Raw genomic sequence first — 27,944 nt, forward strand, 5'->3', positions numbered from 1 at the left:
ATTCATTTGGGTTGAAATTGTGGGTGCATCTTTGTAATCTGTTACTATTCTGGGAGATGTAGAATTCAGAGTTTAGAGCGGACAGCAAAATTCCTATGTATGGTTGATGGGTTAGTATATCAAGCTTCAGTTTTTATTTTTAAAGTGCATTTCTCACTCCATGCCTATGCGCTTTATTGTTTTTTTCCCCTGAGATTCAGTGTTTCTTCCCTCACTCCCTTTTTTCTCTCTTTCTGCCTGCCTTCTATTCTTCCTTCCTTATTTTGCTTTCTAAGGCATAAGTTTTTAAATTATGGGTAACTTTACTTTCTTTTTTGTTTTGAGGGATGTTGTAAATACTGTTCTATGGACGTAAAAAAAGAAATCTTGATTCCCAACTATGATTTCTTTGACATTATTTTAACAATTGCAAATATATGATCATATGAGTTTGTAGAATAAAAGGCAAATTGGGTTCAGTGTATCACTGTGATGTGGTATTTTTGTGAATACTCACAACTCAGCTGTTGCATTGTTATTTATGTGCTTTTTTTATTTTAGGAAATTTGAATGTTACTCTGCAAGTTTTGGATATAGGAGGGCAGACATTAGGTGGAAAAATGTTGGATAAATATATCTATGGAGCACAGGTATAGTATGAATTCTGATTACTGTAGAATTGAATTCATCCCTTACCAAAACATGTGCGCTTGTGTACATACATACAGGTGCCTGGGCACACACGTTCTTCCGCATCTTAATTTTATCTGATATGTAGAGAGATCATTTTACATTTATGCTAGTTCTTTGGTTTTATTCTCCCCAGATTATGTGTGGGATGGTATTTATGTGTGAATGGGTGGCATTGATTGGTTGGAACTGGAAATCTCTTTAACAGTTTTCATATGCTGCTTATATTACTAGATATTATTTTCAACAGTTGAATAAGTACAATGATAAGTGATATTTTGATGTTAACTGATTTCCTTATAGTGTCCACTGTTAGGTGACTAAATGAAAAATGGAAATTTAATTTCATTTTAAATTGCAAGTGATTTTGGTCTGTGACTTGGTCTGGCAAATAATTACAGTTCTTCAAATTGAGCTGGGCATGGTGGCAAATGCCTGTAATTCCATGTTTGTGAGTCTTAGGCAGCCAGGCTGGGCTATATAGCAAGATCATGAAAAACCCAAAACTAGTTTCCTCTGTAGGAATCTTCCCAAGAGTTCCAAGTCATATTACAGGGATACGTGGATACCCATTTTATAGCAGCATAATTTATAATTGCTAAATCTTGAAAACAGTGTATATGTCCATCAGTAGACGAATGGGTAAAGACAATGTGGTATTTATAAACAATGGAGTACTACTCTGCCATAAACAAAGATAAGCTTGAGGCGTGTGTTGGCAGTTGGATACAACTTGAGAACATAATGTTGGGTGGAATAAATCAAACACGCAAGCTTAAGTATTGCATGGTTTCTCTTATGTGAATATGGAGAGGATGCAAAGTAAAAGACTGATAAGTAGGAATCAGGGAGAGAAGTTAAAATATGTAATTGCACAAATTGTCTATTCTGATGTTTCAAAAATATTTTGAGATGCATGCTAATTTGTTTCATTGTACTACTAGTTTCTTTTTGTTTGCTGGAAAGAAAGATTGGTCCTTTGGTTTTCTTCTTTGTAAGAGTTGTTTTTCATTTCTCTTGGTTATTTTAAGGTCATGATATATATAATGTTGACTGTTGTCATTTTTATTTTGTTATGAAATGTTTTTCATAGAAGCAATAAGCATTTTTTGTATTTTTATTACTTTCTTGCATTATTAAAAGTAAAAAGAAATAACTAAAACCAAAATATATTTAATAGCCATATCTATATTTTATATCAGATAAGAAAGTACTACAATATGTATAAAGGAGATACAGTAAACTAATATGATAATGATGTCTTTTCAGGAGAAAATCTATGTAGAGCAAGAAAATCACCTGAATAATTACATAAAAATTATTTGGCAACATGAGCTTGCAATAGATATAGTTTATAAGTTTTTAGGTAAAATCAGTACAAAGAAACAATATCTATGGTTGTAATGTACTTTAAAAAGTTTATTACTGTGAGCATGTTCAGTGAAGAAGTTGCCATTTTAATGCTTTGACACATTGGTGTTGATTTAATAATTAGGATCTAAGAATACCATAATGCCATTGAGTATAATTATTTGATGAAGTAGAGTACTATATGTGGTGGAAACTGAAAATGAGGTCCACGATGCCTGCTAAGCTCTGTGTTTAATACTGTTTGGTGTGGTCTTTGTTTTTTTCTTACGCTTTAAATTAGTGCACAAGACAAAAAATAAAATAAAATAAATTAGTGCACATCTCTCACCTCATCACCAGACATGTGAGCACAGTGCTCAAAATCTTCATTCAATTTTTTATTGAAGTTTGGTGTTTGAGTAGCAGAAATGTAACTTTGGATTTGGAAGTGTGTTTCTTCATAAAACATGAATCTATAGAACAGAGAAGATGTTGACACTTTCCTGTACAAAATTGGGTTCTTGACAAAAATCAATTCCATACTTTTTTTTTGTTGTTGTCTTTTTTTTGAGATGGGGTCTCCCTATGCAGTTCAGGCTGGCCTTGAGCTCCCTTTGTAGCCCAGGCTGGTCTCGAACTTGCAATGATCCTCCTGCCTCATCCTCCCGAGTGCTGGGATTACAGGTGTGAGCCACCACACCTGGCTAATTCCATACTTTTAAATGGAAAATAGATTCTAATTTATTTTGTAAAATATTTAAAGGATGACAGAGGAGCTTAGTATGATTCTAATCACCTGTAAAGACCCTAGAGATTTAAAAAAATTGTTCATGTACATATTTGACTCTTAAAATTTTCTCCTGTGTCTTTTCTTCTACATTGTCTTTTGTCTCCTACAAAATATTTCCGCTCATATTTAACATTTAAATTTGTGATCAGATGAGTGTGTTTTTATGTATACTTACTTTTAAAACCTATATATCAGACCTTTGTGTCTGAATACTTGCTATTGTTTTAATTTTTAAAAATTAATTGTAGTATATATTATGCTGAAGAAAACTGGACAGAGATGTAGGAAACAAAAATCAATGTTTGACTTACGTGGTTCGTGAAATGTGATTTGAAGATAATTCTTTTTCTTTTTTGTACCATAAAAGTCTTTATTCAGGCCACATATAGGAGTTTTTACTTACTTATTTTTCTTCTTTTTTTGAGATAGAGTTTTGCTATGCAGGTAAGGCTGGTCTTGAACTCACTTTGTAGCCCAGGCTGGCCTCAAACTCCCAGGAACCCTCTTGCCTCAGCTCCTGAGTGCTGGGATTACATGCGTGCGCCACAATGCCTGGCCTAGGACTTTTAAAAAATAAACATTAAGAGTAGTCTGACTTCTGTGATACTTGATTCTAGGTGTCAGATAAAATGACTTTTCATAGTATAGCTAGAGTTAGTGAAAGGGGAGTACTTTACACATTTCAGGGTAAAAATAGAAAATTTAATTAAATTTAGAGGATTATAATGTTCATGAATTGGATCCTGTAATTCTCCTTTACTTAAAATAATTTAAAATTATTTGTGTATTTATTTATTTTGAGCTTTTAAAAGATAGGTTTCAGTAAGTAGTTCAGGGTGACCTTGCACTCACTTTGTAGCTCAGGCTGGATTGAATTTGCAGTAATCCTCCTGCCTCAGCCTTCTGAGTGCTGAGTGCTGAGATTACAGGTATGTACCACCATACCCAGCCTTAAAATTTATTGTTTAATTTATTTAAATTACTTGAAATTTATTTGTAGCATGTAAAAATAAACATTGCTATATAAGTCACATAATGTAAAATAAAGCCATTCAATTTTTCCCTGTTCTCCTACCCTTCCTTCAAACCTTCCCCATTTATAAAAACTTTATTTTCATGTTTTCCTTTTCTCATTTTTTAAAATTTAAAAACATTTTTCTTTATTTTTATCTTCTTTCCTTTCCTCCTCCCTTTTTCTTTATTCCCCTCACCATTTGGACATTTTTCCTATTTCGCAATATCTTTGAATTAACCATTCTGAAATGTATATAATCAGTGGCATTTCGTACATTGACAATATTGTGTAATAATTTTAAATCACTACATATTTGATATTACTACATAGCTCCTTACAATCAGCAGGCATTAATGTGAACTTCAAGACACTTCAAGAATTTTCATGTTTTTTAAGAATGGTGGGATACACTTTTAGTATACTTCGTTTCTTCAGAGAAAGTGAACATTATATTCCTTTGTAGAACTTGTCCTGTGTGGCTTCTGTGTTGAAGTATGTATCGACGTTTTTCTTTTGCTGATTATGCATTGTTTTTAAACTTTATAATTTCTGCGACTTTTGTAAGTAGATGATAATGTAGCATAGTGTTTTGAGAAATTCTTGAATATTTTATAAAATTATCCTAGAAAATTAGGAATTCTGACATGATGAAATGAGGTTGGCATAAATTGATGATGATGCAGTAACTTCTGCTTCCAAAGAGATTACAAACTAAGTGCTGTGGTAAAGCACATGCAGTACATTTGTCACTAGTTTATTTTGTTATGGTGTATAGAGACAGTGCTGCGTGAAGCTCAGTAATAGAATGAGTGGAGCTCTCATTGTTTATAACAGTAACTCAGAGGAAATTGCTGCTTCTCAAAAGCAATGCCTTTGAAAATTCTAATATACTTAATAATTACAAAAAAAAATGTATTTTTCAAGGTAGAACTCATTTGCTTCTAGAGTTGTAGATATTTGGAAATAGAAAGTAATACTGTGGATTTCGGCCAATGTTAGAGCTCATGATGAAATCTTTTACAAATAATGTTTTGACATGCTATTTGGAGAGCATCAGTTTAAAGTATTATTTAAGATTAAAAATTTTTAAATATATATTTTAATTAGTGTGTTTGTAGTATCTAATAGTTAAATTCATTTTGGGATACTGTTACTTGTATATAGTATATCTTGATAGTTTTGGATTCCTCTGTCTGACTCCCATCCCTAAGCCCAGGAATTTTAGATTTTCTATCTTCTGAATTGTGTGTGTGAGAATTATTTTATACATATATGGTCTATTAAAGTAGAAAATTACTTTTTTGAGTCATTTACAAAAGGAAGAAACTTACTTGTAGGTTAGACATTAATTTAGGTCTAGCTAAAGCTGATTATTTTACTTTCTTTACTTTTCTAACTGATAACATTAAACTTTAGCAATAGACGGTTGAACAGTGTTGGTTGAAAACAAATTGAATTTACACCCAAAAAGAATTAGTGAGATATTTTGGAAAGAACTAGTTCTAAGAATTGAAATTTATGCCAGTTATGTTCCTAGATTTTAAATTAACTTAACATTTTCTAGAAGTCTTCAGAAGGATGTTATAGGCTGTTTTTCCTAGCGGTTAGGAGCAAACACACAGTGCATAGTGTTTAGTGCCCTGGAACCTGTGGCTAACAGAGGCTAACAGCACACCTCAGAGGAGGACTGGATGTTTCAGTTTTGTAGGTCTTTCCGTCCTGGAATCTAAGTGGTTTGCAAACACTGCTCCACTGAGCATAAACTCAATGAAGTGCAGTCATTTGTGAGGTAGAACACAACGGCTATTGTGTGCCACTGCCCCACACAGATGAGCCTGTCCCTTAACTACCAACCAAATGGTTTGGTGCCGGTGCGACAGCTGACGTGTTAGCATGTCTGGAAACGACTCCCTGACAACCTCTGTTATTTTTTACTTTGAAGTGTTTAGTTGGGTATTTGCCAATTTATGACTGATTATATTTATAGACCTCTTTCGCATTAGTGTTCCTTATAGTTTGTACTTACACAGGTAAATATTTTGTTCTTATGGCTACTGTATTATATATTCTGTGTGATTTAATTACTCCTTTATGTAACTAAAAACTAAGATATATTATTTCTCTTACAGTTCAGGAAGAAAAAAATTACCTGTATTTTGAAAATGAGGGGATCTTTCATTTTTGTGGTTAAATATTGTATGTACTGGTCTTAGTGCATGTTGAATTGTATAATTAAGTCTGTGTAATATTTTACTGTTAAAACTGTTACGTGTTGCCATCAGTATTTGCTGCTTCAAAGCTGCTATCAATTTAATTTTGAAATGGCCAGTTGGCTTGTTGGTCAGCTCCTCCCAGTCCCAGCCTGTATTTTAATATTTTTAATTCTTTAATCTTTCTGTTTCAGAATTTTACCGTAGTAGTAAAGATCAAAACCAGGACAAATTATGGCTGTAAGAACAATGAAAAAATAGTTTTTACATTAAATTGCATTGAGTATTTGAAGATAATTGTTTAGGTTGGCAGAAGGCAAGATAAATGGGAATTTATCCTCCTGTATTTTTGTATGCCCTCTATCTGGACATGTTGGTGTAGACCAGGGATTGGCAGAGTTTTCCTAGAAAGAACTTGACAGTAAATGCTCTCGGCCTCGCAAGACATACTGTCACTGTTAACAGCTATTGAACTCTGTAGTTGTAGCACAAAAGCAGCCATTGATCATGCTTAAGTAAACATGTATGACTATATTTTAATCAAGTTTACCTAAGTTTATCTACAAATACAGCCTGTGGCCTGGACTTCATTCATGAGGTTTACAAACCTCTTGTTTAGAACAGTGTTTTTAAATTTTCATTCCACGTTACTGATCTAGCATCAGTCATTAGATGGTGGTCATGTTTTATTTCCATATATTTTATCATATTCAGGTGTTATACTGTTGGGATGAAGATTCTCATATATTAATCTGTAAAGTTCCAAAAATCTCAAAGGTTAGGCATCATTGGTCTTTGCTTTAATGACTAAACTATATCTTAAAATTGTTATGTAAATATGAGTATTGTCTATTCAGAAGAATAATAAAAACGAAACATCCTGTGCAGTTGTATGTACATTAATTTTAAGTGAATTACTTAATGTCTGTGCTTTTTTTCCTGTGTGTGCACTGGGGAGCTGGTGATTGAGCATAGGACTTTGTGAATTCTGGAAAAGCACTGCATCATGAGCTGCATGCTTCAGCCTTTCTTATTGTGCATTTTTATTATTTCACTTTGTCATCTCGACTTGTTATTTTTAAAGTGAGATAACAGAATCTTTCTCCAAGGTTGATATATGATGGGTCCAAGACTGGAGTCTAAGAGTAGTGGTCTTTCAACATATATCCATAGCAACTGGAGCAGGGTTAGTAGAAGACTAGTTATCATGAGGTGAGTTTTGGAGCTTTATCTTTAGGTAAAGTGAACTTATGCCCTTATTTCAGATAATTATATATTGGGAATTATTTCTGAGTATCTCAAAGACGGACAGAAATAGGTCCCAAGTTAATGGAATGAATAAGACAAATAGTTTTGTGTAAAAATTATAGAATATTTAAACTGAAAAGAATCTTAGAGACTAACTTAAAACTCTACTTTGAAAGACAAGAAATCTGCCCAAAGAAGATAGTTTAAGGTCCAGTGATTCAACTAAAGAGCATAGTATTAGAGTATTCTAAGAGCTGTATTCTAGAGTCAGCTGTTCTGTCTTCACAAAGGCAGCTGGTAAAATTTCAGTAATTTTTGTGAGCCAATTATTGAATATACTAATGATTAAAATTTTTATATAAATTTACCAGTTATAGTAAAACAAAACCATTTTGTGCCCAAATGCACCATTTACCAATTATTTTGTTATGTATTTTTGTTAATCATAGTCTTGGAGTTATTTCCGTTAGTATATCTGTACAGTAGAAATTCTCTATGATTTAATGGTATCCTCACGAGCTTGTGCTTAGTGATGTCATGCTGATGGCTTGAAAATGGCTGCAGAGCAGTACTTACCCGATGAAAATTGTGTGTGTAACAAATAATACGCACCTCCCCACTGAGCCCAAGCCATTTGATTAATATTTACCAACCTGTTACAGGCTATGATGATTCTGTTGTGTATTTGCCTGTTTATGTGGCTGATTCTGCTGCAAAACTGTGTTCTATGAGGTTTGGAACTTGCATGCTTAGTGTCCAGCCTAAGGATTAGTGTACTGTTGGCAGACAGTGTTTTCAGTCACTTAATCTATGATTTAAGTCTTCTCTCTCATGTAATCTGAATGTGTGATCTTGTTTTTGTAACCTTTGTGTATCAGTTACGTGGGAATAATATTGGTAATCTCCTGTGATTGCTGTGAGGATTAGTAAAAATACATAGATGTACATCTGATGCATAGACTGTATAAAAAAGTGGTTGACTTTTCTTTTTATATCAGAAGTAGACATGAACACCATTTTAGAGTTCCAACTTATATTTCTTGCAGAAGTTAGTATTAAGTATTTGACCACAAACTGGATGAGAATCAAGAATGTTATTTTTGTGTATGTATGTACTCCTTATTCTTTCCCCACAAAATAATGGGATAAATTAAAAGGAATGTGATATATAAGAGACAGGAAACAATCCTTCTGTTGTATTTGGCTCTGCTTAGACTCTTATTACAGTATCATATCCAGTTTTACAGTGCTCATTTTAAAGAGGATGTCAAAAAACTATATGTGGTGTGTCCTGGAAAGAATCAACAACTATGATTAAAGACACAGAAAATAGGCCCTTTGAGGCAAGTTTAAGGAACTACATTTATTTACTCTGGAAAGCAGACTGTAAAGGACTTTCTTAACTATCTTCAAGTATATGAAGGGTTATTATAAAGAAGATACTCTCAAGTTGTCCTCCAAATGCACAGAGGACCAAAAGAGGAAATCGACATTTTATTTAAAGAAAATTGTGTTAAACACTTAAATTGACTATCAAGGGATGGTATGGAATATCCATTTTTGAAAATATTTAAAAAGAGAGCCAGCAGATGGTTATTGAAAAATTTAAATGTTTGATCTCATGAAAGTGAGGATTGTAGACTTTGTAGCTTTTTCTACCTCTGTAGTAGCATTTTCTTACATTTACTGCAATTTATGAAACACATCTCTTGTGTCTTAATGGAAACAACTTATAATGTTGATAAAATTGTGTCTTGCCTACACCTTAATTGCTGGATGTGTCTTGAATGGAACCACTGCAGATCATTTATTTGCTAGGAAATAATTTAAATTGAAGTCAATTTGTATGCAAAAACTCCACAGTTGTGTTTTTACACTTTGCCTGACATACCTGAAACCTCACTTGAGTGTTTATTATTAATATTTTTTCAAGTAGTACATTACAGAATTCTGTACCTCTTTCATGACAGGGAATCCTCTTGGTGTATGATATCACAAATTATCAAAGCTTTGAGAATTTAGAAGACTGGTATTCTGTGGTGAAGAAAGTGAGTGAGGAGTCAGAAACTCAGCCACTGGTTGCATTGGTAGGCAATAAAAGTGAGTACTCTTATTTATGTGAAGTTCATCTGCTGCTGTGGGAGCAATGTTTGTGTCCCCCTGGTGATTTGTATGTTGAACCTCGAAACATCAGGATGGTGGAAATTGGAGGAGGCGCTTTGGAGAGGTAAGTAGGTCTTCCTTGAATGGGATCAGTGCCTTTTTAAGAAGCGGTGCATTATGAGAGAGATGATCTCTGTATCTGCCATGAGAGGATATAGCACGTTGGTGGCTGTGTATGAACTGGTAAAGGGGTGTTCTTCAGCAGACACTGGATCTACCTACTGGCATCTTGAGCTTGGACTGCTTAGTCTCTGGAGTTGGGGAGAAATAATGTTGATTAGGCTGTCAGTCTGAGGTAGTTTGGTATAGTGGCCGGAACAGAGAATTTATTAGGACATTTGCCTATTCTATGTTTTTTATAACTGAGGAAAGGATTTGGTATTCGGAAATATTTTTTTTTTTTAGCTGTTTCCAAATTGAGTTGAGCAAATTGAATAGAAAGTTCTGATGGGTACATACAGTCTTCTCAATAACTTTTTCATAAATGATAGCCTTTGAATTTCATAAATTATATAATGTACATTACATTCTGAGAAACATCTTTTAGGCATGTTAAGCCCCTCATTTCAGGAGTGAGTGTGGTATAGACTCACCTTCACTGAATCTACACTGTTTCGTAACTGTTTTGATGCTTTCTGTCTCATAATACGTTGGTGCTTTTGACCCATTCTTGTGAAGCTAAGTTCCGTTTTGGCAGCGTGTGTTTTGGCTTCCTGTGGCCTAAGGAAGAAGCATAGGCTGTTAACAGCAGCACAGCTGTAGGTTTTATGGTACTGCATTGCAGCGTCAGCTCTGTCCCAGAGGCTTTGAGACAAATTTCATCAAATGATCTTTGGTCTAGAGAAGGAACCAGTGTCTTTGTGGAATTTTATATGCATTGTTTCTTGTTCCCATCTCTTAAACTCCCTTTTTTGAATTTTTGTGGTTTGTCTTAAAATACAGATGATTTTGTAAGAATATATTAAGGAAAGGACTGGTCCTTGGTTAAAAAAAAGTGGATAAGTAATTTTTGAGATCTGGTTTTGGTTTATGATAGCACATAAATGTTTTAAAGTGCAGCTCAGGATTGGGCTGCTATCTGGTTCATAATCTTATAAGCGGTAACTTCAGAAAGGAGACATTAATAAAGGTTTACAAATAATGAAATCATATGATATGACCTAATAGTTCCCAACTTTTTTTGGGTCAGCAAAAGAGACAATGAATTAAAATTATACCATGGAGGATTTAGGTCAAGAATTGCTTCCTGAGTACAAAAATTGTTAAATCAATACCCATGTATACTACCAAGAGAATTATCTTTTCCAAAGTTGTTTAAAAAATAGTATGATTTTTCCTCCCTGAAATTTTTAGGAAATAATATGTCCTAAAGGGCCAAACTAAGATTTAGGCATTATGTGGTTTTGCACACTGAGATGAACGTTTCCTAAATCTAAGCTTTAATTTAAAAGTATTATAAAACAGGTGTGAATTTCTCTGAAGAGTTAGAAACACTGATATTACTCCCAAGAAAACTGTAACAAATCACAGAGTGGCGTGGCTTGGGATAAACTGGTGGTTTTTGTTTTTTAAAGGTTTAAATTTTATTTATGTATGTTACAAGCAATGTTTAAAATAAGATGGTTTTCAATTTATTGAAACCTTCCTTACAAATCACAAGATTTGATGATGTTCTGTTTCTGGATCCAGATTTTCATTTAAGTAGGTCATTTCTTAGTGAGTTGTCATGTTACAAAAGCATTGGCTCATACTCTGGTTCAATTTATGCCTGTTGGACGTTTCCCATCACCTTATGGGAAGTTATTGAGGACGATGGGGAGTTTGACTTTGTTTTCATTCCTTTCAGAGTATAATCTAACCGCCGCCTGAGAAAATGATGTAGTGGTACATGATCATATCCTCTGTGTGTTGTGTTTATGGTGTCCTGTTAGGTATCCACCAATGAACACAATCAGAAGCAGAATGTCAGACTAGAGAAGCTGGTGGACTGGACTGTGGTGTCACTCCTCAGGTTGTAAAAATAAATATTTGAATTTCTGCAGAAAATGAATACAACGTTGTGTATGGTATTAAATAGTATAAAAGTCAAGATTTTTTCGCTTTGGTTTAGCTACTTAGAACTCCTTTCTGACATGTATTTGTAATATTCTCTTCCAGAACAAGATCACAGAGCAGAGTATGCAGTCACATAGAATGTTACATATGTAGAGTGAACAGATTATAGATAAACATTTTCTGAGATATTTGGTACATAATCTCTCACTGGCCCAGTTTCATTAGGTCATATAGTGAAAGAATAGTCTGCTGTTAAACCTATTAGGGCTTTACCTCTGAGTCTCCTGAATATTTTACAGTTTGTTTCTGTATTGATGTTATGTTGTTATAGTATAGTGGTATGCACTCATTTTCTCTTTGAGTATATAACTTCATAAAGGCGGCTTGCAGTAGTAAGATTTATATAGGTATCTTACAGTCATTCAAAGCAGATGAAACACAGCAAGAGATCTGAAACCGGATTATGCTTAGTGTCAAACATAGTCATCTTCTGCTTAAGTGTTTTTAAATCCATTATTGTGTCCTACTTGCAAGTGAAGTAGAAAGCATATATTGAAAACAAATGTGTAGTCTGTGAAAATATTAACAGCAGTACTCAAATTTTAGCTAAATTTAGTAGAAGGAAAATGTGTGTATGCATTTATTCTATACTATATTATTATTTGCGTTTTACTAAAAATATTACACTTAAAAATGTGGGCAGATGATAGAGAATAGTCTGAAATAGAGAATAGAGAATAGATACAAAGATGAATTATGTTTTTATTTTTATGGAAAATTAAGTTTTATTATGTTTAAATGTAACGAGTAAGTGGAGCAAGTTCATGAAGTAGCCAGGAGAGAAGGAACTTGGACAGAGTAATTTGAAGTTAGCACATAAATTATTTCAGTATGCAATTATTAAAATCATAAGATATGTACAATAAAATTTTTTTTTCTGTTGTCTATTCTGAAGGTCTACCAGATATTAGTGATATTTCTTTTTATGATTTGGGATATTAAGTGACATATTAAGTAATAGTTAAGATTACAATGCTTTGAATTTAGATGCATTTTATTTACAAATCCTGTTTCTTCATATAGCAGAAATATGACATCAGAGAAGTTACTTTACATCTTTAAATCTTAATTTCCCTCATCTGGAAATGAGGGTAATAGTTTCTGTTTGATAAAGTTGGTTTAAAAATATAATGAGATACTGCATGAAAAGCACTGACTGTGTGGTTATATGCATGTAAACATTCAATAATGTTTATTATTATTAATCATAATAGCCTTTAAAAAGTACTGTTATTCAGTTTCAGTTTGAATCATCATAAATTACAAATTAGTAGAGCTGAAATGATTTCATGAAGCCAGCTGGGAGGAATTTGTTTCCTAGAGGATTCCCTTGTCACTCTCTTGTTCCTTTGCTTTTTTTTTTTCTTCAGATTGAGTTTTCATAGTATGTTGTGAGTAGTGTTTTACTGTCTGCTCTGCTTATTTAGTAAGCTATTGTTAATTTGCCGAGAGATTTTACCAGAGAAAGTTCTTAAGAACTGATTAGAGTGTGCCAACCCTGGTCTTAATTTTATTCTTTTTCTTTGCCATATTCTATTCTTCTAAAAATTTAAGTCCTTTCCTTTGGAGTGTCTGACTATTGAGGTTAATATATACGGCTATGTCCAAATCTTCTTGGAAAGTCATGCTTTTACTTGGTGAGATAAACAAGAAATTCCTGATAGGGAAGTATCTATCTGTCTATAGCTATGTAGTTTATATATTTATATATTTTATATATTTGCGTAGGTCTTGCTATATAGTTTAGTCTGATCTTGAATTCATTATACTGGCCGGGAACTGTCCACCATCCTCCTGTCTCAGCCTCCTGTGTGCTGTGATTATAGGCATGTGCTACCATGCCTGGCCTTGTAGAGAAATTTCAAAATGGGGAAGAGGTTATATCCCTATTTTGTGCACAGCAGTTGTTCACCTGAAATGTGGTGAGCTCTGTAGCCTCATGTGGATCCCCGGTTCTGCCATGTGCACCTGGAAACAGTTAAATGTTGCTGTATAAGGCTACTTCTGCAGGGGAGGGAGCCGAATCGCCAGGCCTAAGCGCTGGTTTCTGGCTTCGCTCTTCCAGCAGCGGGGTGCTCTCACTTGATCAGAGCCTTAAGGCTCCTGAGTTTATGACCACTTGAGGGTTTCCACAGGTGACCCTGGCTGTGTTAGCACACCGCTGTCACCTCTCGTAGCAGCTGCTCCATACTCTCCTGACTGCCTGCCTGCTCCTCACTGTGTTCCTCTACAGTCCAGCTCCCAAATGACACGTCATGTTACGTGATTCTTCAGTACTTTTTCATCATGTTTACGATGAGAACCAGACTCCTCCTCCAGGTTTGCCGTATCTTCCTGACGTGGCTCTTGCTCCCTCTGGTCTTGTGCATACTCCCACTGTGTGCTCAAGGGTTTTTTTTTCCTCCTAAAACATTGTAAGTTCATTTTTACCTTAGAGTTTTTCTATTTCAGATCCTTTTTCCTCTGACTTTACCTTTGTCTCCATTGTGTCATTTTTATCTCATCTTAATGTCATCTTGAAGTTGCCCTCCTTGACCCCTCATTCTCAGTCAGTGGGCCAGTCCTTCTGGAAGGCCAGTGTATTTCAGTTATGTGCATAGTCTCACTGCCATCTGGTACTTTTTTTGTTGGTCTTTCCCCATTAAACCTAAGCTTTATGAAAGCTAAGAAATTCATCATTTAGAATAGTGCCTGAATGAACAGATTAAAAAGTCTTGATGAAGATGGTTTCAGTAAGAAGTGTTTATGGCCAAGAATTTTTAAACAGAGATCATTTTCTTAATGAGGAAAATGAATATTTAGATGGTATAAGGAGTCTATTAAGTGGCCTTCAGGCCTCACTTGTCCACTGAATCTCACTGTAACGAATAATGTAAGTGACAGCTTCTCAGGAAATATAGCTACATTATGCTGGACTGTTATTGAAATAAGATGCCATAGATTTTATACTATAATTTGAGGTTAAAAATTTAAAAAAGTATTAAAAAGCCAAATAATCCATGAAAGATTGCTTGTTGTTTCTAACTTTTGACTTTTACATAGTAAAGTTAGGCGTGATGGTACACGCTTTTCATTCTCCCACTTTAGAGGCTGAAGCAAGATGATCGCTGTAAATTTGAGGCCACACTAGGCTACATAGTGAATTCAAGAGCAGCCTAACCTACACTGACTCTGCCTCAAAGAACAAGTTACTTAACAGACTTTTGCATAATGTTAGAAACTTAGAGACTTTTCCATTATGTTACCCTTTTTATTTGCACGCCATTTATTTTTATCTGTAATTTAAAAAGCCATGATATGCACTGAAGTAATTTTAATTTTTCTTCAGTGTTTCAGATAAAGGTATAATCAAATGTAATGAAAACATAGGAATATTAACGTTTTAAAGATTAATTTTAAATTGAGTTCACGTTTTGTAACCATATGTCACTTTGGTTTTTCATTTTGTTATTTTTTATCTTTAATCTGTTGTGCCTTTCTATTATCTGATCCATCAGCTCGTTTCCTCCCTGACTAGCCAACATTCTCAGTTGGATAGATTGTAAACAGAATTAACCGGGGTTGCATAGGAGCTGCCCTCTTTTTGATTTATAGCTTCTTAGTTAGTGGTGGGGTGGTGGTTATCAGTAACTTGTACTGGGGGTAGGAATTATCATGCTCCAGTAGAGAGTGGATGGATGAATGATTTCTGCTCTTAAAGATATTAACCAGATCCTTTCCCAAATAAAGACTAATAACTCAGATTTTTAAACAATCTTCATGACAGATGAGGGCATAGAGAAGAGTGCATCAGCACTAATTAACAATGTGGAGTGTATACTCTTCTTAACACTGATTGATTGTTCCTGGAGTACTATCTCTGTCCAGGAAGTGATGTTTTACATTGAGAGGTTTAAAGGTTACATTTTAATGTACCCTGAAAGTTATGTTCCCTGAACTTAGTGGAAATGTACTAGTAAAAGAAGTAAATTTTAACTTGAAAATTTTATTGATGCTCTCAATAAAATTATCACAAGCCTTTTAAAAGACTGTTATTTTTTTCTCAGTAATAGAGGAATATAAGAAATGGATATGTCAAGTTTGAAAATTTCATTGGAATTTACATAATAGTATTTTCCTATACTGTGATTCTTTGGAATTTCAAAAGTTATCTAGAGAGTAGAAATGTGAAGCTATTAAGTAGATAAAATTTAATTTGATTCTTATCTTGAAGAGTTAATATCAACTACTATAAAATTTATCACCTGCCATATCATACCAATGTGAAAAAGGCATTGTTACCAGTTTAAGAGAGCTATAAATTATAAGGCATAAACAACTCTTTTGAAGAATTAAAAAGTTCATTCTGTTTATACATTCTAATTTCTGTTTTCTTTCCCATTTCTTTTGTTTCTCTGCTTCTTTTTTGTTTTAGAGAGTAGTAAATCCAAACTAGGAAACCCATGTGTCCTTTTCAGATGGGCTAATGTTTTTGTTTTTTGGTTGTTTTGTTTCTTTTCCGTTACTTTTTGGACCTATGAATTTTTCAGAAACCTGTGGTTATTTACTTACTGAGAGATGCTGGTAGTGTTTCTATATAATGAGTGAGAAAGTATGTTAGTGTGTACCCAGAACTGTTCTCTTACATGAGTAACTCTGTACATTCTGCATTTAAAGGACATGTTGATAGCATTTCAGGTTTAAGTGGTTGAATAACATCTCCAAGTCTAATGTATAAACTTGTCTTCAGACTGGCATTGTGACTGGTAGTTGTTAGGGAAGAAAATATCAAATGAGTGCTCTTTTATAACATTAATCAAAAACTATTTCATCTAACGGTTGTTGCAGTGGTGTTATTTCATTATTTCATAGTTAATCTTTTTAGATAGCCTACCTTAACCCAGCTTGACTGTAATGTAATTAAAGTGTTACAGTTTATTTTATTTTATTTTATTTTGGAGGAGTTATGCAAGCATTTTGTTCATAACAATCTGCTTATAGCTTTTCTATTCATCTCTATCACAGCATAAAGGGTGGTTAAATATGAAAGAAAGCATAGTTAACCTTATTTTTGTTTCTTTTATGATGATTGTCTAATTTTACCTTTAGAAGAAACTTAAAGGAAACAGCTATAAAAAGATTTCCTTGTCAAAGGATTTGAAATTTTCATTAACTTAAGTGCATTGTAATTGCTGTAATTTGTATTTGTAGAGATTGTGAGAGGAGCCTTAGACTGGGGAGAGGAAAGCTTCAGCTATTCTCTTGGTGCTCTTATTTTCTCTAGCTGTGTGACTTGAACAGTTAGTCTAACCCTTCAGATCACCTTCATCCATGAAAGGAGGGGATTGTAGTGACCAACAGTGCCTAAGCACTCACACTTCTAAAATTTGATGACACAAACCACATTCAGTTGTAATAAGTGGGTTGAACATATTTATTGCCATACAATTTTGGGAGAGTTTTAAGTGAGGTTGAAACTTGTCTTCTTGGCAGTAATGTCTCTGGTTCTGTTTATTATTCTGCTATTAGATTGTTAAAAATCACATTTCTGTGTACACTGATGAACATATGTAGATAATAATTCTAGCTAAGGTTTATTGAATTCTTATTATTTGGTAGGGATACCCCTAAAATATGGCCAATTCTGGAGCGTTTTAGGGGGCTATAAAATAGCATTTAAAAAAATCTTAAATTATTTCTGAACTTACAATTTGAGTGATTTTCATTTTATATTACATAATTTTCTCAAATTCTAAGTGAATGTTCCATCTTTTCTTTTCCTTCCTTTTTCAGTACTGGGGCTTGAGCATAGAGCCCTACATGGTAGGCATGCATTCCTAGGAAGTCAGCAGAGTTACATCCTCAGCCTACATGTCTAGTTTTGCAGCATAAATAAAGAAGTTCAACAGATATTTTGTTTCTTTACTTTCTAATAATCTTTTTTCTGTTCTTCATTAAACAAATAGTGATTGAGCACGTACCAGTGTAGGTATTAAGCATATAGATATGAACAGGAAAAAACCCTTGTCCTCATCTAGCTGTGTTCCATTAGGGAAGACAGGCAATAAAGTAAAATCCTTGCTGGATGCTAGAACTAACATAAAGATAGATGAAACATGAAAGGGAGAAAAAGAAAGTTTGGGGTATGGTGTTTAGTTTTTAAATGATAGAAAAAAAGGCCTTCAATGTCACAAGAGCAAAGAAGTAAAAGAAAGAATCATAGGTGAGTTATAGCCAAGCAGAGGGAAACAGTAAATGCAAAGACTGTGAGGTAGGATTTTGTTTCTGTTTGCTCTAGGAATCACAAAGAAACCCGTCTGTGTTCATGTGCGTATGTGGGTATGTATAGCAGTGTGTGTGTGTGTGTGTGTGTGTGTGTGTGTGTGTGTGTGTAGTTATGTGTAGGGGGTAAAGATGTAGTATAGGAGATGAAGTTAAGCGACGTAGAGAGAAGGATCTGGGAAAAGGCCAGATCAAGGAAGACTTTGTAAGTCACTTAAGGGCTTTGGGCTTTTGCTTGATGAGATGGAAAGGCACCAAGAGTTTTAAGTAACAATGAAATAATTTAATTTGTATTTGAAAGGATTAGTAGAGCTCTTGTTTTGAGAATATGATCTGATGGTTTAAGAGTGAAAGCAAGGGAACCAGATTTTGGAGGTGTTTGACGTAATTCAGGTGAGCATGGTAGTGTGGGCCAGGAGAAAACAGGGGAGGTAATGAGAAATAGTTGATTTCTGTGTATATTTAAAGGTGGGGCTGACGGATTTACTCGTAGGTTGATTGTGTGCCAAGACTCCAGGATTAAGTATGTGGAAACCTGAAGTTTCATTTACTGAGATGAGGAAGACAGTGGAAACAGTAAGTCTGGGTGAGGATCAAAAGCTTGGTTTTGGACATATTAAATCTGAGATGCTTACTAGGCAGCTGTGTAGATTTTAGAAGGCACATTGGATGAAGGAGTGTGGAATACAGGACAAGTGTGGTCTAGAGATAAAAGCTGCAGTCAACAGCATGTGGATAATTATTTATTAAGTTTATTGGTACGATTTAGATACATATAAGGATCATATTCATCAGAGTGTGGGTGACAGTCAAACCTGTGAGTCTGGGTGAACTTTACCACAGAAGTGAGTGTAAACAGAGAAGGGTCTGATCTCAGTTAGACCGGATTGAGAGAGAGGGTGGTAATTGGATGAGGGGCATTGTACTCAGCAGTGAGTTCATTCCCTGGTGTTCACAGCTGAACATGCTGGTAGGAGCAGGGGTCCCTCTGAGGGTGGATCTCTCTCTGTGGTCTGGTTTCTGGCTGCTGTGAGGTGAGCCATTTAACTCTGTCACGCCCTTCTGCCAGTGCTGCTCCAGGTTGCCTTGAAGCCAACTGAGGCTGGACCAAAACTTGTGAACCTATGAACCAAACTGAACCTATCCTTTAAACTGCAGAGTATTTTTGTCCTGGTTATGTGAAAACTGATCAATACACAGTCCAAAGAGTGAGCATTGAGTTACATCCATTTTTAAGAGTTATCTGTCAGCAGGGGAATTGAAAAATAGCAGGCAGAGGTAGGAGGAAAACCAGGAGAGTGAAGTATTGTGGAAGCCAAATGGAAAGGTGTTGTAAAGAAAAGGAAGGGAGTCATCAGTAGATGAGGACTGAGAATGGTGGTTAGCTCAGCTAGTGGGGGTATTGGTGGTGCTTTTCCCATGCGGGTGCACTGAAGTGGGGTGAGTGTGAGCACTGAGTAGAGCCTGGGGAAAAGGAGGAGAGTATTTCAGACAAGGAACACAAGCAACGTGTGTACCGCTGCTGCTGCTAATGGAGCAGTATTTGGAGGGAATGTGAGTTAGCACTTGCTCTCTCCCTGTCCCTGTCCCTGTCCCTGTCCCTGTCGCTCTCGCTCTCTCTCTCTCTCTCTCTCTCTCTCTCTCTCTCTCTCTCTGTCCCTCTCAAGGGTGGGAGATACTATAGCATGCTTTACACTGATGGGACTTAGAGAAGAGGTTGGGGAGAGAAGGGGAGAGTGGAACACCTAATGATATAAAATGCATGCCTTGTAATAGTTTTCAAACTTGTTTCATTTTAAAATATGATTTTGAGTTATTTCTATGTTTTATTTTAAAAAGCAAAACAAAAAAGTGTAGAAATAATACGGAATTTCAAAAAAGAAAAAAATAGGGAATTAGCACTAGGTAATATATTGCATATTGTTATCTCAACTAGTTATTAAGGTTACAAGATCTATACACAAAAGTGATCAGTCAAACAATGACAGTACATGTTCTTTTTGATGAACTAAAGAGTTTAGTAGTATAATTGTCTAGCATACGTATACGCACAGACATTTATATGTTTTCCTACATACATATAGTCCTTTCCTTTCTTCTTTTTTCTCTTTCCCCTCTCCCAGTAGCTTTGTCCTTTTGAGCACTTACTTTCCCTTTCATTATTACAATATATATTGTATATTTTCAATCTTATTACTCTTTCAGATTTTTATTTTTTATACTAGTGAGACAGTATGATATTTATAAATGTGAGTTTGATTTATTTCACTTACAAGTATGATCTCAAGTTGCCTCCACTTCCTATAAAAGCCTCAAGATTATCCTTTTTTATAGCTGAATAATATTCCATCATATAAAAATAGTACATCTTTTAAATCTATTCTGCAGTTGATGGGCATTTTGGTTGTCAGGGCTGTGAGGAAAAAGGAATATGTCTCCACTGATAGTGGTAGTGTAGACTAGTGCAACTACTATGGAAATCAGCGTGGAGATTCCTCAAAAAACTAGGATTAGAAGTCCCATTTAATCCAGCTATTTCCCTTCTGGGTATTTTCCCAGAAAACTTGAAAATATTATGTCACAGCAGTATGTGCACCCATGTTTATAGCAGCATGATTTGTAATAGCCAAATCTTGGAAATAGTCATCTCTATTCTTTTTCTGCATAGATCCAGATTAACTGAGAAGATAGAAATGAGAAGTCTTAGTCTTTCCTCCTTCCTGAAGTAAATGAACAAGTAGAAGCAGGCTGAGATAGCTAGTTCTGTCACTAGTTTTATATAATTCTCAGCTTTTTTTCTTTTTTTTAATAAGCCCTGTGGTTATTCTGAAAAAGTTATCTTTCAGGGATTTTTTTGTGGACCTAGATAGCGTTTAAATTGTGCTCCATGAAGGCAGAGTCGTTCGGCTTGTTCACTGATGTTGCTTCAATATTGAGCTCAGTCTTTGGCTCATAGAAATTGTTCAATAAGTATTTGTTATATGGGTAATTAGAAAATTACTTTTCTATCTGTAAAAGGTGAAACTATAGACTTTATAGATGACAGAGTGAAAATAAAATAGTTCTGCTCTTTTTCTGGATTTTGTGTAACTTTTTTTAATCCTTAAAGGAGTTTAGTATTAGCAGACAGTACTGAAGATAAACTGAGCATATATGTGTGCATTAATTTACATGTTCTTTTACTCTGTTGTGCTGGTCTTTTAAAAATGCCACCATAGTTGAGTATATCTAACTAGAAAATCTGAAACCTGAAATGATCCAAAATCCAACTCTTTTGAGTGCTGACGTGACATGGAAAATTCCACACTATGAAGTTTCCTTTAATGCAGAAAATAATTAAAAACATAATATAGAATTATCTTCAAGCTTTGTATATATGTTGTGTATGAAACATAAATAAGTTTTGTGTTTACACTTGGATACTATCCCCTAGAGATCCCTTATATATGTTATATCCAGATATTCTAAATATCTTATCCCAAATCTGAAATACTTTTGGTGCCAAGCATTTTGGATGAAGGATATTCAACATGTGTCATGCTGTTTGATTATATATAGCTTTGTAATATATTTTGAAAACAGATTGTGTGTTGACTCATTTTTATTTAAGATTGTTTTAGTGTTTTTTTTTTTGTGTGTGTGGTTCTATACAAATTTTATGTTTTTTTTTCAATTTGTAGAAGATGTCATTGAAATTTTGATAGGGACTGTATCGAATCTGTAAATCACTTTGGATACTATAGACATTTTAACTATAGAATTCTTTCAGTCCATGCACATACAACATCTTTCCATTTGTTTATGTCTTCTTTAATTTGTTTCGTCAATATTATACAGTTTTTATTGTACTTTTCTTTCACCTCCATAAGTTTATTCCTAAATATTTTATGTTTTGATGCTATTTTATATTTTTGTTTTGTTGATTTCTTTTCTGAATAGCATGTTCTTGGTATATAATGTAAATACTATTGAATTTTGTCATTTCGTTTTGTATCTTGTAACTTTATTGGATTCATGAGTTGGTGTTTTTTGCTGGAGTTGTTAAGGTTCTTTATATATAAGACCCTGTCATTTGTAAACAGAGACAATTTTATTTATTCCTTTTCCATTGTGATCTCTTTTGTTTCTCTTCTGTCTAGTTTTTCTGACTGTGACCTCCAGTACTCCAGTGATACAAATGGGAAGATTATCTTTGCCTTGTTTCTGATCTTAGAAGAATAGCCTTTAGCTTTTCAATGTTGACTATGCTGTCAGCTCTGGTTTTAGCATATGTAGCCTTCCTCATTTTGAAGACTATTTTATACCCAGGTTTTTGAGAGTTTTTATCATGAAAGGATGTTTAATTTACTTCTATATGTATCAGCATAATCATATGATTTTAATCCTTCTGTTACTGTGGAATATCATACTTACTGATTTACATATGTTGAGCATGTCAGGGATAAATTCTACCTCATTATGGTTTTTTTTTTTTATGTGCTATTGAATTTGGTTTTGCTAGTATTTTGTTGTGGAATTTTACATCTGTATGTTCATCAGGGCTATTGACCTCTGGTTATCTTTCCTTGTAGTATTTTTGGCTTTCATTTCAAGGTAATGCTGGCCTTAGAGAATTGAGTCTGGTAGTATTCTCCCTACTTCAGTTTTTTGGGACAGTTGGAAAAGCATTGGCACTAATTCTTCCTTTAGTGGCTGGTAGTACTCAATAGTGAAACCATTAGGTCTTGGGTTTTCTTGGGGGGCAGATTTTGATTACTGATGAAATTTCACTTATTGTTCTGTTTAGGTTTTCTTTTCTTCATGATTGACTCCATATTTACAGAAATATTTACAGTGTATATTTACAGAAATTTGTCGATTTCTTCTGAGTTACACATTTTGTTGATGTGTTATTGATCCTAATTGCTAATTTTTGGATTTTTATTATATCAGTTGTAATGTCTTCTCTTTCTCAATTTTATTTATTTGACACATAATGGAGAAAGGACACTGTCTTTAATAAATGGTCTTGGGAAAACTATATTCACATACCAAAGAATGAAATTTTACACTATTTACAAAAGTCAACTCAAAATGGATGAAAGACTTATAATAACAGAAACTATAAAGCTACAAGTGGGAATATAGATATAGGTATAGATGTCTATTTCTATATCCCAAAACTTCCTTGCATTCATCTGGTAAGTGGTTTCTTGGCTGTTACCCCCAAAGTGCAAGCAACTAAAGCAAAAATAGAAAAATGAAATTTTATCAAGCTGAAAAGCTTCTTCTCAACAAGGGAAATGATCAATGACAAAGAGATATTCTATAGATTGGTGGAAATATTTGTAAACTATTGTCTTTGTTACTTTTTACTCGTTGCTGAGACAAAATACCTGAAGCCCAAAGTTGGGAAAGGTAAGGTGTATTTCTTTACAGTTTTTTTGGAGGTTTCAGTCCATACTCACTTGGCTCCAAGGGAGGTGGGCATGGCTGGGCCGCAGGTCATGGTGGCTACAAACAGCAAACAGGAACCAGCAAAGAGCAAGACACACCTTCTTCCTGCCATTACATCACATCTTGGCCCCACCCCTTTGCCCCACACTGACACCATCAATCCAAGTACTAGACAATGAACTATTACAAATACACAATGCAAACTCATGAAGCCTGGGGGACACAGACATAAACCATGACAACTATATATCTAAAAAAGAGTTAATATCCAAAATACTTAAGAAACTGAACTCAATACAAGAAAATAAGAAACTTGATTTAAACACCAAGGCAAAGGACCTGAATAGGCATTTTTCTAAAGGGAATATATAAATTGTCAATGGATATGTGAAAACATTCTGTATATCACTAATCATCAGAGAAGTGCAAGTTAAAACCACAGAAAGATGACTTCAAAGGCTCCCTTGTAAGGACTGCTACTATCGCAAAGGCAAAGGTAAGTGTTGGCAAGGAGGCAGAGAAAAGGAAACCTTTGTACACTTTTGTGGGTGTAATTTAGTACTGCTGTTGTGGAAAGTAGCTTGGAAGTCCCTCAGAAAATTAGAAATATGGTCCAATAGCTCCACTTTTGGGTAGTTAGCTAAAGGAAATAAAGTCAGAAGAAACAGTTATATTCCCATGTTCATTCCAATGTTATTCGCAGTAACTAACGTACAGGAGTCAATCTCTATGTCCATCAGTAGGTAAAGAAAACGAAATGTGGAGATCTGTGTGTGCATACACACACACACACACACACACACACACACACAAATACACACAGTGGAATATTATTCAGACTTAGAAAAGAAATACATTCTGTCATTTGTGTCAGCACAGATGGATTTGGAAGGCATTATGGTAAATGAAAGAAGCCAGGTACAGAAAGACAAATATTATATGATATTGTTTATATTTAGACCTAAAAAACATTGAACTCATAGAAACAGACAGTAAAATATTGGTTATCAGGTTCTAGAGGGGAGGAAGGTGGTGAAGATATATTGGTCAAATGTTACAAACTTTCAGTAAGACAGGGTGAATACATTCTGGGATGCTATTGCACATTGTGATTATTCTAGTTAATAACATATACAACAACCTTCCATGTCTGTAAGTTATGTATTCCCAAATTCAACCAACTCTGGATCAAAAATATTCGAAAAAATTTTTACCTGCAATGAACATGTTGCAGCATTTTATTCACTGAGCATCAGCCTATAACAACTACGTCAAAGACATTTACACTGTGTGAGGTATTATAAGTAATCTAGACATGATAGCAGTGTATAAGAAAATATGCATACATGAAGTAAAATACTGCATCTTGTTATATAAGGACTTGAGCATGTTGGGATTTTGGAATCTGCAAGAGGTCCCAGGACCGGTGTTCGTAGGTGCTCAGGAGGCAGGCACTGTGCGTGAATATTGCTTGAGAGAGTAGAGTTTAAGTGTTTTCATCACCAAAAGGTAATTCCCAGTATGTGCTGCGATGGAGGTGTTAGGTTGATTGTATCATTTGCAAGTAGACATATACCAAACATCGTTTTCTGTACTGCATATGTATACAATTTTCATGTGTCATTTACACCTTAATGAAGTTGGGTAAAAATAACCACAGCCGTACTTGATGCTTATGCATTGGTGCCGTGGATGACCACATTTAAAAAACATTTTCCATTGCTCATGTCATGTTTTGATAACTAAACTCTTAGTTTCTTAATTTTTACTCAAAATAATCAAATTTAGAAAAATGAGAAATTGTATTTTTCCTTAAGGATATTTGATTTATAGCATGTTTTTGTCACTTTAATATGTTGTATAGAGGTGGGCAGTATGAATAGTTGTTAAGGGTATAGACTCCTAACCAAGATCACTTAGCTTCAGATGTGGACTCTAGTTTTCGCATCTGTATAATGGCGCTAATAACAGTATCCACCACATAAGGCAGTAAATAGAATCGGTTTCAAGAATTAAATATTTGTAAAAGGCTAGAACCTTGCCAGTAATATAATTACTGCTACACGTTAGCAGTTGTTTTTGTCTTTCCCATTCTCCCTTAAAAAGACAGTAAGAGGAGACCTTGCCAAATGTATGTGTCTTTCTAATGTAAGCATTTAAAAATCACCAGTTGAAAAGTTTAGGAAACATCTTTCAAATACATAATAATTAAAATTTTGGCTATAGTTGAAGTTTGGAAACCAAATCTTTTTAACTTGAAGTTTAGAAATACACTCTTTGGAAAATTGTTTTAAATTCAATTGATAGAAGAGATAGAATTTTGATATGTAATCTGAATGGTGAAAGTTGTACTCTTTATGAATTTTTATCTCGCTTATTTTGCTATGTAGACCTGTGTCTAATAAAAAAAGATGCTACATAAAGCATCGTTTGAGTTTGAATGTGCTTCTGTTTTTGGTTGAGGTATAAATGTTATTTCTGGCTGTGTTCTTCATACTTAACTCTTCTTATAACAAATGGAAACTTCTTAATTGTACCTAAGGGAATAGTTAATTCACGATGGACATATGGTGGACAAAAGCTAAGTCTGATAAATGAAATAAAATTATAAATGGCAAATATGTGAATGCCTGCAAAGTTTGGCAAATATGAAAGGTAAAGTATTTGAGATTAGCAGATTTTGTGTAGCATAATTCTCTTTTTGGCAGTTTGTGTTGTGCATGCATACATAAATTTAATTAAGAGACATGCTGTCAAGTTGTGTGCAAAGCATATACTTCTTTTTTATTGTTTGTTGAGTTCTGAAATGTGACTTGGTTGCCAATAATAGGGGCCGATGATCTCACATTTTTGGAAAGTGACTGCTCTTTGATTGGAAGCAGTTAATTAGTGTTAACCCAAAACAGCTCTTGGACTTTATGGATTTGAGTGTTCTGTGGTTGCATTGCTCCAGCAAAAGGTTAAGTATTAATGGAAAATGGTCACAGCCCTTTTACTTAAAGAAAACATGTTACTTGTAAGTTTTCTTTTGATTTCACCTTTACAGTTACATTGAATGTCTTCTTTCATTTAGCCATCCATAAAGCAAATATTGTTGCACATGCAATGGATAATAAGTCTTTTTAGGACTACTTGTGTGGTGAGTCACAGGTCATTAACTGCAAGTAACCACCTGATTTGAGGGATGCCTGGAAGCATCATTAGAGTGAAATAAGCTTTCATTTAGGTATCATTGCAGCACATTGATTTATAGAAATGTCGTAGATTGCTACTGTGAAAATATATTCTCATTATCATTCAGGGAATAGTAGAGATTAACTGCTGACTATAAAGAGATATATTACTAATAATGGTGAAAAGAATAATAAAAATTATGCTTTATATTTTATCTAATAATTACTTTAAAGAACTATTAATTAGACTATATGAGGTGGTTCTTTTTTATATTAAAGGGAAAACAAAAATCAGCAAGCAAACAATCAAAAAAGAACAACAAAAGCAAACTGACAGCAACAACAAAAACAATAGCAATGTAGGTTTTCAAAACAAGATGGTAGAAATTTAACAATGGTTGTTACATTGAATATTGTTATCTTCAAAATAGTTGCTTAGGTTACCAGATACAGGCATGCAAGATTGATCAAGCAATATAATTTCTGTCTGGGCAGCTTTCCTTTTTTACTGTATCTCTTGTAACTTTTGGGACTTATTTGCTCTTTCAGTTTCTTACACTAGCAAGACAATATGATGTTTACACAGGCTAGTTTGATTTATTTCACTTGTGAGTATGCTTTCTAGTTGAATCCATTTACCTATAAAATCCTTGAGTTTTATGGCTGAGTAGTACTCCATTGTATAAAATACATCTTTTTTTTAAACTACTTTTTTTTTTTTTAATCGGTACTGGGGATCGAACTCACGACCACCTGCTTGCAAGGCAGGTGCTTATGCCGCTGAGCTATATCCCCAGCCCTAAAATACATCTTTTTAATTAATTCCTCAGTTGATGTGCATTTAAGTTGTTTCCAAGATTTAGCTATTCCAAATTGTGCAGCTATAAGCATTGGTGCATGTATATTGCTGTGGTATGAGGTTTTCAGTTCTTCTGGGAAAGTACTCAAAAAGGGAATAGCTGAATTAAATGGAGCCTCTAATCCTTTTTTGAGGAACCTCCACACTGATTTCCACAATGTTGGTACCGTCTACACTCCCACCAACAATGGAGAAAGGTTCCTTTTTCCGCCAGCCCCACCAGCATTTGTTACTGGTTGATTTCTTGATGTCAGCCATTCTTTCTGGGGGTGAGACGATATCTCAGTGTTGTTTCCATTTACATTTATAGAAAGTTTTTGAATTTATGATTCTGTACACATATTAAAGGTATGTTCTGAGTTCTCCATGCTTTGAAGTACATATAAGTTAAGCAGCAAGTAAGGAATAGCAAACTTTACATAACCATTTAACGTAATCAGTGCTTAAGCACTATTTTCTATGTGTCAGTAGCTGGCTACTGTTTATGATCTTGCCTGCAGGAAACTTTAAGTCTTGATATTTGTGTCCATTGTGCTTATCTTCCATAATAAAAACACAAAATAAATGTAGCATTTAATCAACCCTGTGCATATAGTAAGCTTGGACTTCCATCCTCCTGTAGTATAAGAAGGTTAAGTCACTCAGGGGAAGTTGA

At 34.4% G+C, this 27,944-nt stretch overlaps 1 protein-coding gene across 4 annotated transcripts in view; it reads left to right on the plus strand.

Annotated features, from left to right (window-relative positions):
* The window catches only part of Rab28 (RAB28, member RAS oncogene family), a 105,657-nt gene that overhangs the window by 9,358 nt on the left and 68,355 nt on the right, over window positions 1-27,944 (plus strand). For all 4 annotated transcript variants that reach the window (XM_023562661.2, XM_013146570.2, XM_003464357.5 and 1 more), the window contains exons 3-4: window positions 541-629; window positions 9,253-9,382. In XM_023562661.2, coding sequence (XP_023418429.1) covers window positions 541-629; window positions 9,253-9,382 — 219 coding nt within the window. The remainder of the gene's footprint in view (window positions 1-540; window positions 630-9,252; window positions 9,383-27,944) is intronic.

This window comes from Cavia porcellus, unplaced genomic scaffold (genome assembly GCF_034190915.1).
Source record: "Cavia porcellus strain 051 isolate PalLab524CR breed Dunkin Hartley unplaced genomic scaffold, mCavPor4.1 scaffold_18, whole genome shotgun sequence".
Lineage (NCBI taxonomy): Eukaryota > Metazoa > Chordata > Mammalia > Rodentia > Caviidae > Cavia > Cavia porcellus.